Raw genomic sequence first — 16,396 nt, 5'->3', positions numbered from 1 at the left:
GTGGGGAGGGGTCTGCCTCAACCCAGCAGATCCACCCCAAAAGTGAGTCAGACCTTGAGGCACAAGTAACAGCTCCCAGGTACCATATTGGGTGAGTTTACCCCAGATACTACTTCAGATACTTGGGACAATGAGCAAGTGCAGTACTGGGGATTTACTTACAGGCAAGTATTTTTTCAGATCATTTTTATTCTCCTCTGCAGCAGGTTCACAGAAATGGACAGCGTGGCCATTTGAAGCCTTGGGTACAACAGGGTTGGGGTTCTGTAATGGATTTGCTCCCAAAGAAGGCATAACACGAACCTTTGCACAAAACCAGATCTTAAATTCATCCTTTAAAAAGGCAGGGGAAAAAAACACAATTAGTTGGTTGAAATAGCACTGAAACAGCATTTCAGCAGCTTTAGCAAAATGAGCCAACAAGAGAGTAGCAGAGCCCACACAACTACAAAAGATAGCAAGTTACTATCAGCTACCCTTTAGAATCCCTTCTGAAACGGTATTTTTTTGCACTAGAAGTTTGGGAGTCTTTAAGCAATGAGTCTTGGTACTTGAATGTTGCCATCTTCAGCCCTTCACAATTTAATAGAGCTGTTATGTACCAGAGGGAACTAAGGGATTCCTATGCATGCAGCTACATCCACTCTGAAACTTCAAGCTAGTTAACAGATCTCAAGCTGTGCCAGGGGAAGTTTAGGCTGGAGGTGATGAGAAAGTTCCTCTCAGAAAGATTCACTGGCCATTTGAATGTGCTGCCCAGGGAGGTGGTGGAGTCACCAGCCCTGGAGGAGTTCAAAAAAGGACTGGATGTGGCACTAGAAGCCATGGTTTAGTTGTCAGGAGGTGTTAGGTATTAGGTTGGACTTGATGATCTCTGAGGCCTTTTCCAATCTGCTTGATTCTGTGTGATCAAAACCAGGTACTGCACACAGCAACTGTGGAAGAAGAGAATCACTTGAAATGAAACTACACTTGGGTGCACAGTTACACCTTGATTCAACAAATACATCTTTGCTGGAGAAGGAAGAGGAAACCGGAAAGCCACGTTCTCAGGCTGTCTGAACAAGGTATCTGTTCTGTAACCTTTGGTGGCAACAGCATTCATTTAATTCTTAAGATTCATAGGAGCACAGATCATTAAGGTTGGAAGGGACCTCGAAAGATCCCCCAGGCCAACCCTCCCTGCCAGGGCAGGATCACCCAGGAACACACCCAGGCAGGTTTTGAATGTTTGCAGAGAAGGAGACTCCACAACCTCTCTGGGCAGCCTGCTCCAGGGCTTTGTCACCCTCACACTGAAACAGTTTTTCCTGATGTTCACATGCAACCTCCTCTGCTCCACTTGCACCCACTGCCCCTAGGCCTATCATTGGGCATCTCTGAGAAGAGCCTGTCCCTGTGCTCCTGACAAGCAAAAGCCCTGTCCTCTGCAAACAGTGCCAGTTTTCCATACATGCAGAGGTCTGCAGTGCTGGGGATCAGTCATGTCTACATTGCAGGTGAGGATTTGTGTATTTCACTGCAAAGTGAGCAGCACATCCCCCCAGAGACTTACAGTTGTTCTCAGCAGAACCACTTCACAGTCTTTAAGTGTAGTCCTTTTGCATGTTGCTTTCACACGCCACTGAGGCATCCAGTAGAGGAGGAGAAGAAGAAAGCCACCAGAGCAGATCACTCCCACAGTAACTAGCACCAGCTTCCAGCGACACAGATCATAGCCATAGATCTCCTGCATGGGAACAAGGCCACAAATTCCAAACAATGACATTCTTAATCACTCTGGCTCAGGAAGTCAACATGCATTTTTCACAAGGTATGGCATTTAGAGCTAAGCAAATTTCAGGTTGTGTTTTCTGAGGGGAGAGAAGGCTTTACAAACTTAACGTACGATGGAGGGGCAACGAAAAGGAGCAGCGTGTTGCTCAGTCAGAAATACAAACATCAGTAAGAGCCTGGCAAAGGCAGAACATCCAAACTGTTTAAAACATTTCAGTGAAAGGCCTGTCTCCCCTCTGCACTGCTCCCTACAAACTGAGGTTGCCTGCATTAATCCTCAGTGAGCACCCCAGTTTTTGCCTGTGATGCAGCACAGCGTTGACGAGCCAAAGCAGACGTGGGATTATCAGAGGCTGATGTTGCCACGTCAGCATTTGATTAGCTAGCATGCAGAGTTTTGAATTACTGGTGCTAGCAATATCACAGAATTACTCAGGTTGGAAAAAACCCTTGGGATCATCAAGTCCAACCAGCAACCCTACTCTGCAGTGTTCAGCCCTGAATCGTATCCCCCAAGCACCGCATCTAAATGACCTTTAAACACATCCAGTGCTGGTGACTCAACCACCCCCCTGGGCAGCCTGTGCACACTGTCTGAACAAGCCTGCAAATACATTTATCAAACACTGCAGTTTAGGAGAGAAAATGGCTTGTTTTGCCTGCCATCTAGCAAGAATGTTACTGTGAAACATCAGAAACCACAAGCCACACAGGCAAGGGTTCTGTAATTTGCCTTGGTTGGGGGGGGAAATCCTCTTCTCCAATTAAAAGCAATCCCCAAAGTGTTAACTGTGCCTTGGTCAGTGGCAAGTACCAACTTAACCTGATGACAGCCAGGAACAGAGGATAATTCAGTGACTTACTACATTGTGTGTGTGACATTCCTGAGTTTCACATTACATCATTAGATTATATTTCCTGCTGCAAAAGGGCAATGAAGTTTCCCATTGAGTCCCACCCACATTGTTCATGTTGACATCAACATCTTGCAAATTTTTTGTGTGCCTTTCATTGAACAGTGGAAGAAACTGTTTAAACTCCTTCCCTAAGAGAAGGCTTGTCAACAAGTTTGTTTTGCAGCCTTCTCAGCTGACAAGGAAGAGATACAAACCCCCATTCTCTGTTATCCCCCAAACACGGGAGGCAGTATTCACTCCTTACCAACACAAACAGGTGGGTGGAAGGTAGTGGGAGAGGTTAGTGCTTCTTTTGGGGCAAACCAGCATCTTTTGAAAAGGCTTTCAACAACAGCATTCCCTACCCCAAGACCAGATTTCTTACTACCAAATATTATCCAAGACAACCTTATAAAGCTGATAAACTGCTTTAAACTGAGAAAGTCCACTTCCTGCTGCAGTGTGTCCCATTTAGAGAGGGAAACAACAAAAATAACATGAAAACGTGCTTTTTTTCCCCAGTGTATAAGAATAGAAGAACAGTGCTCATTACCATCTCATCTTCCTCAGCTTTATTGACAAATCTCTTTTCTTCTTTCTCCATGTTTAGTATGATATGGAGCTTCTCAACTTGAGATATGGAAGACCTTTAACGACAGAAGAATTGCAAACTGAAGCAACATCACTGATGTGAGTTCTCAGGCAGGTTTGAGTTACCTGCATGCACTTACACAAGAAACACACTGACAAGACAGTAATATTGACAACAGAGTAATACAGATCTTGAAACTGCACTGTTACTACTTTCCAGCAGGAGCAGCCCAAGGAGTTGTAGAGGAGCCTTAAGACTGAACACTGCATGAATACAAGTGAAACACTGCAGAGGCAGCAGCCTTTAAAGGAGGGGAAGGGGCTTGCAGCAATTTAACTTGGGTTACATTCTACAGGCAGCAAGCATTTTTTAGTACATGCTACAAACTTCACAATGGCAACATAAATTAAACTTGTGGAAAAAAAGCTTCAAAGCAGGTCAAGATTGCAGATTTTTACCATTCTATGCACCACAGCTCCAGCCAGATGCTTTCAGAAGCCAGGCTGTCTTTCAAAAGGAAACACATTGCACCCCTGAGCTGGGCATTTGTCACCTGAGCAGAGAACTGTATCCTAAGAAAGTTTAGCCCCCAGTTTAATTAATATTTCTAAATCAAGAGATGTTTGACAGTCACACAACTTCTTCTTTCTACTTCTCTCACCATTCAGTTTGCATCAATGGATTCGTTTGTTACTGTAAATCTCTCACCGCTGCAAATCTTGAGAGGTGCTTGGAGGACGGATTATGATCACAAGTTACAGGAATAGGAAAAGCCATAAAATAAACACCAAGCTGTCTGTTTCAACAGGGGACAGCTATAAACAAAAGGCTACAATGTACCACCAGCTTCATTAGAAGTTTCAGTATCACATAAACAAAGAAAACCAAAAGACACCAAGTCAAACAGTTACCTTTTTGGACATTCAAACAGCATCTAACCGTCTATTAATTATAAATGATTCACTATGTATTCCCACAGGAGCCACTGAACAGCCAGCACTTGCCTGCCAAGACATGGCTTGACTATCACCCCCTGCACTGACATTACAGAGCCTTTAATTGTATTTACTGCACACATAAATCTCTCAGGAGACAGCACTTACTGCCACACCATACAAGAAGTCCTCAAGTATTAAGTATTTGCTGTCAAAGCACAGTTCTTGTAACTGTCATTTTTCAGACAGAAAGCTGTTGAAAGAACAAAACCCACAACCACAAAGGTGAATATCCACTTCATCTCAGCCATTCACTGAAGACTAGCATGCCACCAATTAAAACACTTCATGATAAAAGCAAAACCATTACCAACCTCCTTGCTGTCTAACTCCCCAAGATTTTCACTCATCAAATCACCAAACTCCAAGGCAGCTCCCCTCAAAGCCAGCCCCTGGATCCATGCACTTACATTCAGCAGCAATGCCAACTTCAAAAGGTCCTTCCTCCCAACTCCTGCAGTTTATCAGCATCATCACATCCCCACGTGCTTTCTGCAAGCTACCACCTCCTTTCCAACCAAGCTAACAAATCAAGCACAAACTCATCAGGGAAGATTTCTATTGCTGGCCAAAGCTGAGTCTCCTCAGGAAGCTACTCCCACTGCTGAATAATGTCCTAGTGGAAGAGGCACATTTGAAAGCTTGAATACTTTTGTTACTGCAGATTAACTTGGGAATTAAGCCTCGTCTGGCACCCAAGTCATGCAAGTTCTAAAACACATTTTTATATAGATTGCTATTTTTCCCCTCACTAAACAGCTTTGAATCCTGGGGGGGGGGAATACATATACATGTATATACACACACATATATGTATGAGTGTTTATTTTTGTATTTATATAAATACATGAAACCAGTCAAAATTTGTCCTAAACCTACAGAAGATTGGTAAGAAAGCTCCTGAGAACAATCTTCACATTATTAACTCTATGTACACCACAGAAACTGTGGCATTTTCAGCCAAGAAGTCATGCAGCCAGGAAAAGCTTTGTGCATTTACAGATTTATACTCCTACCGGAGTTCACAGCCAGGATTGTTAGGGTTGTCATACTTAAACCAGCCTGCTCTCAAACAAACTTGCATCTCCCCACTACAACATACTCCAACACCCAAAACAGTGCCTGCAGGCAAAACTCCAACCTTGATGAACATACCTAGGAACAACTGCACTTGAGACAGCAAAACACCAGGAGGCAAAACAAATGCAAGCAGCCTCAAGATCAGTGATTCTCAACAGATTTCCCCATGGCAAACGCGTCAGAACAGGCAGCTCACCGGACACTGCAGCAGGGGGAGGAAGAAGTGCAATTCTTCAGTGCAGGGTGGCTGCACAGCTGGGAAGGAGTGTCAAGCTGCTGGTGTGAAGCAGCATGCAGGGAAATCTCAGCACAGAGCACCAGCAATAATTCCTCTGATTGAATGAGTTCTCTGAACAGCTGGGTAGAATCACAAGGGGAAGGCATGAGGAGCACTAGAAGACTGGTTTTGACATGAATCATTAGCTGTATCTGCATTATTTTATGCAGATTCATGTACTGAACAGCCTTCAGCTAACACACACTTCTCAGGATTTCAACATACTGCCTCTCATTTTCCATATTCAAGTCTCTAAACTCAGAAAAATATTAGAGAACTGTTCTTATTCAAAGGTTCATGAAAATCTTTACTCTTCAGCAACAAAGCACAGCACTCTTTCTCCCATATTTTCCTTTTGGGCACATCACCAGCCCGAGTTCATTACCAAGAGTTCAACTGCATAACTGCTTCGGGTTTGCTCCTCACTGCCCTGCTGAATGCTAGACTTGAACACCACCACCATGGTCTCTACAGCTGCCCTCTTTGGAGGGGACTTCAGACTACTGGGGCAGGCTGAAGGAAAGAAACAGCCTCTCACCAATTCAGAGGAGACTTTAAGCAATCTGCATTTGATATTTACTTCCTTCTATAATATTCAAACACAGAGCTTGACTTTTCACACAACAGAGTATGACATTTTATTAGCACTCAAATCAAAGTGAGGTTGAAACCCACTCACAAGGAGCAACGTGGACTCAGAAATACTCAAATATGAAGTGCCTTTGATGCGAGGGCTGCTACTCAGCCTCTCTCCAGCACAAATGAATACTAGAAAAGTCCTTTCCTTCCTTCACATAACTGAAAATAGCAACCAAAAAGCACTACTTGTTCCTTTTAAAGAAAGAAGCCAAAACTGAAGGAAATTCTGAGAGTTACTGTTGCTCCACTTACAGAATTTTTACTCATTAAACTCCTGCTGTACAGCTACACATACTCTAGAGCTCAAAAGGCAGAAAGTATCACAGGGGTCTATAAAGGAAATGCTTTTTGCCACTCAGAATAAAATTGCAAAGCTTTAGAACATAGAGATAAATTTAACAAAGGGTGTAGCCAAATGCTGAACAGGGTCTGAACCTCAGTCCCTCTAAGCACACACATTTGAACCAGCTTTAAACATCTAAAAGTTAAATCTACAACTTTGCCAAAACAAAAAACCAGTGCATCAAAATGAAGTTCAGCTCCATTTGCTATTTGCTTCTGCCCTGAAGTGTTTATCAGCAGCAGCAGGACAGCACCTGCGGTTTCAGATACCAGCTGACATTGCTTTGGAGCTGCAGTAGATCACAAATTGGATCACTGGAGAAATTAGAGCAGTGTACAGACCTTAAAATGACAAGAGTCCTCCACAGTGAAGAAAATGTTGCATCTTTTGTGAACTGCTGCAAGATTTAGCTGTGGAGCTATCCTGACTGAGGATATCAAGCAGTTCTGCCAAGATATTTACAAGCAATAAACAACTCTAACAAAGGCATGAGAGGTGCAAGTGAATCCAAGGCATATTTATTGAAGAAAATGTTGTTAAAGAGCTGCCATAAGCCTCAGTATGCCTGAAGAGTACTGCAAGCCTCACTTTCCAACTACCAGCTTATCTGAAGTCAGTTTCCCAATAGCTGGCGTAATTAGCACACTACTCCAGCAGATATTTTACCCTTGAAGTTTGATTTTGGAGGGGGGAAGCAGAGAAAACTTCCCTCTGTTCTCCTCAGCATTTTTCCCTAGTACATAATAACCCTCACAAGGTAATTCTGCTGTAGCACACACACATGGCTGCCATCACTTTATCCTTCCAGTTTTCTCAGTTTGAATTGAAGTTTCAAGAGAAAGAAATCCCAAGGTCTACAAATACTGCAGCTACCAATGAAGAAAACCTTTGAGACCTCCCTGGGTAAGTCAGACCCCAAGTTTCCCAGATGAAGATGTAATTTTGACAGCTCAAGCCTATGTTCATGCATTTTGAAAGCAGCCATGTGTTACATCTGCTTATGCCCTGTCATCCTTGGTCTGCTTCAAATACACAATAAACTTACAGACTTCTGGGTGAAACATGCCCTGGTTTGTTCTTTTCAGATCTGTAAAAATCCTGAGATAACTGAAAAGAGTTTTTCTCTTACCCACAAGCAGTCCAGCAGCTGTCCTCTGCACTTGCTTTTGTTACCATGAGTTAGCGAGGCAGTTCTTAATAACTGAGCCCCTATCTACAAGGGAAGTCCTGACAAATGAACTATTTTGTCTGAAATCTAAAAAAAGTCTCCAAGGGCTTTTCAAACTGTTATCAAAAGATTAACATATCAAAGAAAATTTGGCACTGCTTGGAATACTTTTTTTTCCCCCCTCTCTTCCCTCCAGTGTGGCCAAACAATTGCAGGACTGTCGCTGGGCTGGCCCGAGGCTGCGCTTCCAGGCATCAGCCGCCTGGTCCAGCTCCTGCTATTCAACCCCCAACAGCCTCACCAGGAGCCTGCAGACAGTTCCAGGTCTAGGCAAACCCTTCCTCCTACTTACAGCTGTGGTGAGTGAAGACAGCAACGCTGCCTTTGAGGAGCTCATGGATGATAAAGGCAGCAGCTAAGAATTTCATTTGTCACTCTCAGCAATCAGCAGCTGATCACAGAGCACACTGAATCAATCACAGACTGCCTTTGAGATCAAGTGCTGTAAAGCTGCAAGAGGTAAGCTGGTCACTGCACAAACAAAGCAGGAAAAAGTTAACTCTGCTGTACAAAACAAGGATCAGCCAGCACTGAGAACACGAAGGGCTAAGGAAAAGATCCAGCAAAGCAGGCAGAGAAAGTGAGACACGAAGGTGAATTTTAAAGCCATTTACGTGCAGACATGAATAGAAGTCAACCTTCCTCAGCTGCCCACATAATCATTGGCATTAAATACACCAAGCACTGACAACCTGTACAGGAAGATAATTAAGAGCCAAAAATAAAAGATGACTGACCTGTCCAGAAGAAGATAACAATATAAATCAAACATCAATCACATTCCTAAGCTCTCATCTAGTGTCTTACTGACAGACGCATTTGGTTCTCCTGGCTCCAAAAGGAAGCGTTGTGGCATCTTTAATGGCTGCTGAAAGACTACAAACCCCTTTCAGAACTTATTTGTAACAAATATACCCTCCCCTAGAGATACTTCACAGATCTGGAGTTGAAAATAAAGTTATTAAATAGCCTGATGCCACTGCAAGTCTTTTGGATTTACACATTAAAAGTGTTATCTTCTGTTCTTAGCTGTATAGCTCCTGTTGCACAGCAGAGAGGCATCTCAGACCATAGCTAACTGTATAGCTCCTGTTGCACAGCAGAGAGGCATCTCAGAACCATAGCTAACTGTATAGCTCCTGTTGCACAGCAGAGAGGCATCTCAGAACCATAGCTAACTGTATAGCTCCTGTTGCACAGCAGAGAGGCATCTCAGAACCATAGCTAACTGTATAGCTCCTGTTGCACAGCAGAGAGGCATCTCAGAACCATAGCTAACTGTATAGCTCCTGTTGCACAGCAGAGAGGCATCTCAGACCATAGCTAACTGTATAGCTCCTGTTGCACAGCAGAGAGGCATCTCAGACCATAGCTAACTGTATAGCTCCTGTTGCACAGCAGAGAGGCATCTCAGAACCATAGCTAACTGTATAGCTCCTGTTGCACAGCAGAGAGGCATCTCAGAACCATAGCTAACTGTATAGCTCCTGTTGCACAGCAGAGAGGCATCTCAGAACCATAGCTAACTGTATAGCTCCTGTTGCACAGCAGAGAGGCATCTCAGAACCATAGCTAACTGTATAGCTCCTGTTGCACAGCAGAGAGGCATCTCAGAACCATAGCTAACTGTATAGCTCCTGTTGCACAGCAGACAGGCATCTCAGAACCATAGCTAACTGTATAGCTCCTGTTGCACAGCAGACAGGCATCTCAGAACCATAGCTAACTGTATAGCTCCTGTTGCACAGCAGAGAGGCATCTCAGAACCATAGCTAACTGTATAGCTCCTGTTGCACAGCATAGAGGCATCTCAGAACCATAGAACTGTCAGGGTTGGAAGGGACCTCAAGGATCAGCCAGTTCCAACCCCCCTGCCATGGGCAGGGACACCTCACACTACAGCAGGTTGCTCACAGCCACATCCAGCCTGGCCTTAAGAACTTCCAGGGATGAGGCTTCTACCACCTCCCCGGGCAACTTGTTCCAGTGTCTCTCCACCCTCATGGTGAAGGACTTCTTCCTAACATCCAAACTGAATCTACCCATTTATAGTTTTCCATTCCATTTCCCCCAGTCCTATCACTCCCTGACACCCTCAAAAGTCCCTCCCCAGCTTTCTTGCAGCCCCCTTCAGATACTGGAGAGCCACAAGAAGGTCTCCTCGGAGCCTTCTCACCAGACTGAACTTTTTTCTGACCAGTTGTCAAAACACAGAAAACTCATGGCTTATTCTGAAAATATAAAGCCAAACCTTACTTCAGTCACTCCTAGATTAAACATTTCTGCACTTTAGAGACATACTCTCAGTTCTCTATCACAAGAGAGAATCTGCCTTGCAAGAAAGGTACCAGACCTTACACAGGCAACCTTCACCACCAGGACTTACTTGTGTTCCAGGAACACATCATTTCCACACACTGGGAGCAGTTCCCAGACCAAGTTAGTTCTTCCCACACCTTATGGTTACATTTTCAGCATTCATGCAATGGACCTACAGGCAGTAAGCAATTGCTTTGCATTTAAGCACACCAACTGTTGCTCAATCTCTGCCATACTGCCAGTTAGGAAATTAGAAACCAAGTAAGCACTCAAACTAGAAGGGCAGTTAACAGGCCAGGAAGAGGTATGAAGGCATCTTCTGATAACACATTCAGTTTCAAAATATATCTGAATTCTTAGAAAGGCTGAAAATGCAGACTGGGCAACTGGTGCCCATTAGCAGCAGAGAATGACAGTCAGTTTTACACAGCAATGGCCAAAGGCCAGGCCTGTTCTGCGTGTCTGTGCCAGCCAGCTTTCCACATCACTCTGAGGGCTGTGCCTGGGGTGCAGCACAGAAGCACCTGGTACATCCAAGGAGATGGTGCTTTGGAAGACAGTTCTGCACTCATAACTCAGGCCAAATGCCAGAAGTTGCTCAGAATATCAAGAGTAGTCCAAACTTTGAATGTTACAATAGACTCCCATGTCCATACAAAACAAAGTACCTCTCAGCTAGCTGCTCGCAGCGAGAAAGAATGGAAATGCTTCTTCAAACTTAGTGCAGAACTATGAAGAAAACAGAAAACAGCAAGAACACAGCAAAAATAAATACTCTGCTCTTGACTGGAGATCACCTTTGCTATGCTGCCAATGAAACCTCCTGGTCTACACAACCCTTGGCAACGTGGATTGTGCAGAGCTGCATTCAACATGTGTAGTATTTAATCTGATGTTAGAACTGCCAGCAGCTGACAAAATAAGTTCTAGGTAGAGCTCAACACACCACACTGGAGAAACAGCACACTTCTAAATGCAGCCACAAAAATAGAAGGAAAACTCTTATCAGCTATTACTACTTGAAATTGCAGCTCCTGCCCATGGCCACTGCCAATGAGTTCCACACACAATACCTGAAAAGCAGACTCTAAACATGCTGACTTCAGTTAAAAAGTGCTGTACCTGCAAATAAACAAAGACACAAGGCTAAGATGATTTATGTATATATATATAAATTCTTTTAAGAAGCACATATTCTTTTCAGACTGTATCACACAAGATGCCCCACACTTTAGAAATCAATCACAAAAGGAAAAACAAACAAAACAAAACAACACCAAGAAAAGGCAAGCCACAAACTTGACTATTTCAAGCTTTCAAGAGCAGAAACCAAAGCTTCTCCTCATAGTATCATAGTGTCAGTCAGGGTTGGAAGGGACCACAAGGATCATCTAGTTCCAACCCCCCTGCCATGGCCAGGGACACCCCACACTAGATCAGCCTGCCCAGAGCCTCAGCCAGCCTGGGCTTAATCACCTCCAACCACCTCCCTGGACAACCCATTCCAGGGCTTCACCACTCTCATGGGGAAGAACTTCCTCCTCACCTCCAGCCTGAATCTCCCCACCTCCAGCTTCATTCCATTCCCCCTAGTCCTATCACTCCCTGAGATCCTGAGAAGTCCCTCCTCAGCCTTCCTGTAGCCCCCTTCAGATACTGGAAGGCCACAATTAGGTCACCTCACTCTTCTCCAGACTGAGCAGCCCCAACTCCTTCAGTCTGTCCTCAAGGGAGAGGTGCTCCAGCCCTCTGCTCATCCTTGTGGCCCTTCTCTGGACACCTTCCAGCACCTCCAGATCCCTCTTGCAATAGGGGCTCCAGAGCTGGACACAACACTCCAGGTGGGGTCTCACCAGAGCGGAGTAGTGCCATGGACATAATTTACTTTCCAGCCTTCCTTTAGGTAAGTGCTCCTATTTCACTTTCTATGAAAATAAGGTACTACTTCCTACAAACTTCCCCACTGGCTGCTTTGGAACAGGTTGGCAGAACCTGCAGGTACTGAAAACACTCTTTTTTTAAAGGCCATTTTAAACCAGCTGTGCAGTAACAAATGTTAGGAGTTGATTTCAAAGCCTGTAGGAATGCTCTGTCAAAATCCACAACATGTCATCTTGTCTCCAGTCTGCCAGTGCGATTCATCCATCCCTCCCCTCCTTAGTCCAAGCACCTCCTCAAAGGAAACAGCTTCTGAAGTTCTTTTTTATGCTTTCTCATAGTCTTCAAGGAATTCAACACAGGAGTGTCTCTGTGAGGCATTTCTGCACCTCTTCTGTGCACAGAATCATCAAGGCTGGAAGAGACCTCAAAGATCAGCAAGTCCAACCTGTCACCACAGACCTCATGACTAAACCATGGCACCAAGTGCCACATCCAATCCCCTCCTGAACACCTCCAGGGATGGGGACTCCACCACCTCCCTGGGCAGCACATTCCAATGGCTAACAACTCTCTCTGGGAAGAACTTTCTCCTCACCTCCAGCCTAAACTTCCCCGGGCACAGCTTGAGACTGTGTCCTCTTGTTCTGGTGCTGCTTGCCGGGGAGAAGAGGCCAACCCCCTCCTGACTACAACCTCCCTTCAGGGAGTTGTAGAGAGCAATGAGGTGACCCCTGAGCCTCCTCTTCTCCAGGCTAAGCAACCCCAGCTCCCTCAGCCTCTCCTCACAGGGCTGTGCTCGAGGCCTCTCCCCAGCCTTGTTGCCCTTCTCTGGACTTGTTCCAGCAACTCAACCTCCTTCCTAAACTGAGGGGCCCAGAACTGGACACAGGACTCAAGGGGTGGCCTAACCAGTGCTGAGCACAGGGCACAATGACTTCCCTGCTCCTGCTGGCCACACTGTTCCTAATGCAGGCCAGGATGCCATTGCCCTTCTTGGCTGCCTGGGCACACTGCTGGCTCATGTTCAGCCAGCTGTCAATCAGCACCCCCAGGTCCCTTTCTGTTTGTCAGCTCTCCAGCACCACTACCAACAATGAAGACTTCCACGTAGCAGCTAGGACCATGGCAGTGATTTAGGGCAGATGGGATTACACTACACCCTGCACTTGGATGGCTCTACCTATCTGAGCTGCAGCCTAACACTAGAGACTCCTCCACAGCACCTGGCAAGCCTGGAAGCACCGTGAGAGAGCCTGTCTCTGCCTGCCTCCAGAACTGAAAGCCATGTCGCTCAGAGGCCACTTCAAAACTGAAAGTGATCACTTCACGCCTGGTCCCCAGACTTTTGGCTAAAGGATTTGGTGACCATAAGAAACAAAGATTATCAAACTTGCACTCCAAGATGCACTATGAGCATCTTATACATCTAATTTAGGTTTAGCTGTAAAGCTTTCAGTATTATTCTAACATGCCAATGCTTACACGAGTTTGCAGTCCAGATTGCAAACACAAAAGACACTCTGCTTGAGAGGGGCTTTCCATCTGAGATTTGCACCGTACCTGAATGGATGCTGATGCAGTTTACAGTTCTCCAGTATCTTGTGGCTGCACCCTTACATACAGATTTATCCACGGAGTGCACAATAAATGATTGGGTAAGGCATCCAGGCTAAGAGAACTGTGGAAGATCAAAAACCCTGCAGCTACATTTTGAAAGGAGTTAAGGTTATAATTTGTACTCCAAACAAAGCTTAACACTTTAGTCAACCAACCAAGCTCTAACAATAAGAATGACATAATAGTTTAATGAATACATGGAAATTTTACAAGTATACCAGCTAAATTCTAACAAAGCCCTCCACTCAATACCTATTTTATCACTTCCCATCTTGGGGTTTCTGTTATAATGCAAGCTTTTGTTTCTGTGTTTAGGCTTAAGGAAGACTATTGTATCCAACAATCACCCAACCAAAACTGTATTTACATTTGTAGAGTGTATTCTTTGTGAAGCAAGCTTTCTGCACACTGGAATAGCAATTGCACTGTTTAGAGTGGGATACGTGCTGCATCGAGGAGAGATAACTCGGCATCTAACAATAAACTCAGCAGCAGGGCTCACAATGCACTACTACAGCCAATACTACGCTCACAACTTACTCCACAACTGGGCTGGCACGGCTTTCCAGACCCCTTTATTAAAGTAAGAGCACAGGCATGAGGTGAGGATACATTACAAGAGGATTTAGGACAGCAGTCGGCCTCATCGAGGGCAGCTAGTCAAGCACTTTGCCACCCAACCTTCCCAGCACCTCATTTCTTTTGCCTCAAGCAGCATCTCTTCACATGAATGAAAAATTTCAACTGAGAAATTCATCACTGAAAGTCAAAATCGCCCCAAGCTGGTTCCCACTCTCAGGCACACCGAAATAAAGTCTTCCCTTGTTTCCTTTTTAGATTTCTGGACCTTCTACCTGGCTGCCACGAGGGAAAGCAGACCTGTCCCACAGTCAGGGAATCCAAGAAAGCATGCATTTGTTTGAGATGCTTATTGTTTCTTCCCTCTTTTGGAAGGCATTCGGGTTAGAATTCACAGCCTTTGACAATGGGGACAATGAAATGTTTTATTTATACTTGGAAGAGAAAGTTAAACTGTTTCAAATGCTTTGGGTAAGGCATGGTGCCATTACACCCAGCGTGAGCTCTCAATAGCCCAGCACTGAAGCCCTTTCCAAGAGGACGTTCCTTTCTCACATGGGGCCTCAACCTCACTCAGTCCTTCTATTTGATTAAATAACCAAGACTATTATGGTTAGATAATGGAGATGGCAAAGATGCCCCATCCCAGCACCAAGAGAACCACAAGTACTCTCTAGCAGAGGACTGGGAGTCTGAAGACCCAGATCCAGCAACAATGGGTCCTTTCAAGGAAGCATTTCCCCTCAGGGGCTGTGCCAAGAGCCCAACCTTTCCTGTGTGGCTGCCGCCTTATTGTGCAATGCAGAGTATCTGCTTCCTGGGATATATTTGCTTTTGTGGTATGGATGTTCAGTGAAAGGAGGCAATGACTTTTTTTCCTCTTCCTCTAAATTCTTGGAAAATGTTTCTGAGGTTAACACAAGAACATTTGACTCAAGTTTCTATGTGCCTCAAAGGAGGCCATCACATTTGAATCAAATTTCTATGTGCTTCAAAGGAGGCCATCACATTTGAATCAAATTTCTATGTGCCTACAAGGAAACCATCACATTTGTACCAAATTTCTATGTGCCTACAAGGAGATCATCAAGCACAACCAGACTAATCACAAGATGAACTTTCCTCTAAAGTCAGACAATTAACTTTTGTCTCCTCAGAAGCAGATACAGTTGGCACAGAGCTATGACTGCAGCGCAGTTCAAGAATGCCTCACAAGCAAGCTGTCTGCTTTAGCATCTTTTTCTTTCCCATTGTAGCTTCAACTTAGTACCTGTCACTGATCTCAGCACTGTTCTGAGGCAAAGCAGCAATATTTCTTCAAAACTTAACGACTCCTGAAGTCCAACTGTGTTACTGCCACACAGAGTACCTTCCAGCTCAACAGAAATAGCACTACTTGTACTTGCTTCTAAAAATGTCTTCTGTAACAAGCTATACACATGGAAATCATGGAATCACAGAGTGGTTTGGGTTGGAAGGAACCTCCAAAGGTCATCCAGTGCAACCCCCTCTGCAGTAAGCAGGGGCATCCTCAACTAGATCAGCCCACCCAGAGCCCTGTCGAGCCTCCCCCTGGATATTCTCCAAGGCTGGTGCTTCAACCACCTCCCTGGGCAAGCTGTTCCAGTGATCCACTGCCCTCATGGTAAAGAGCTTGTTCCTAACATCCAATCTAAATCTACTCTTCAGTAGTTAAAGAAGCTAAACTTCAGCACTTAAACCTAGATTTTACTATGTCAATGGAAGTACAATTTTGAACAGTCATAGCAAATAGATACAAAGTCTGAAGTATGTGGCACATTCACTTAGCTCTTTCCTTCAAGTGTTTCTCTTCTCTTCTTGTGTGCAACCAAACCATGGATCAACAAGAGTTCTATGCATGACAGACTGCTAAAGCTCTAAATATTATATAACCCCATTAAAAAAATTACAGTTAAAAGGCTGCATAAAAGAATTCCTCACAATTTCAGATGTCAAGCAGAACAACTTATTTGCCTTGACCAAATTCTAGTTAACAGAAACACACAGCAGAAAAATCTGCCAACAAGTTCCACTCAGAGACTGACTGCTGTAGATGGAATGGAATAGGAATGGAGTAGGAATTGAATGGACCAGGTTGGAAATGACCTTTGAGATAATTGAGTCCAACCTATCATCCAACACCATCTAATCAA

General features: G+C 44.6%; 1 protein-coding gene across 9 annotated transcripts in view; it reads right to left on the bottom strand.

Annotated features, from left to right (window-relative positions):
• The window catches only part of ATP13A3 (ATPase 13A3), a 77,464-nt gene that overhangs the window by 47,976 nt on the left and 13,092 nt on the right, over positions 1–16,396 (bottom strand). For 4 of the 9 annotated variants that reach the window (XM_068145640.1, XM_068145639.1, XM_068145642.1 and 1 more), the window contains 3 exons: positions 3,226–3,319; positions 1,556–1,729; positions 163–333 (listed from right to left, as the gene is read on the bottom strand). In XM_068145640.1, coding sequence (XP_068001741.1) covers positions 163–333; positions 1,556–1,729; positions 3,226–3,276 — 396 coding nt within the window. In that variant the 5' untranslated portion in view covers positions 3,277–3,319. Of the gene's footprint in view, positions 1–162; positions 334–1,555; positions 1,730–3,225; positions 3,320–3,925; positions 3,947–7,727; positions 8,197–11,218; positions 11,238–16,396 lie in introns of those variants that run through there. The other 5 variants (XM_068145637.1, XM_068145644.1, XM_068145643.1 and 2 more) reach the window with 4 other exon arrangements.

This window comes from Melanerpes formicivorus, unplaced genomic scaffold, assembly GCF_026170545.1.
Source record: "Melanerpes formicivorus ecotype bairdi unplaced genomic scaffold, bMelFor1.0.p_v2 SCAF_12, whole genome shotgun sequence".
Classification (NCBI taxonomy): domain Eukaryota; kingdom Metazoa; phylum Chordata; class Aves; order Piciformes; family Picidae; genus Melanerpes; species Melanerpes formicivorus.
This window is presented reverse-complemented; position numbering and strand designations above follow the sequence as displayed.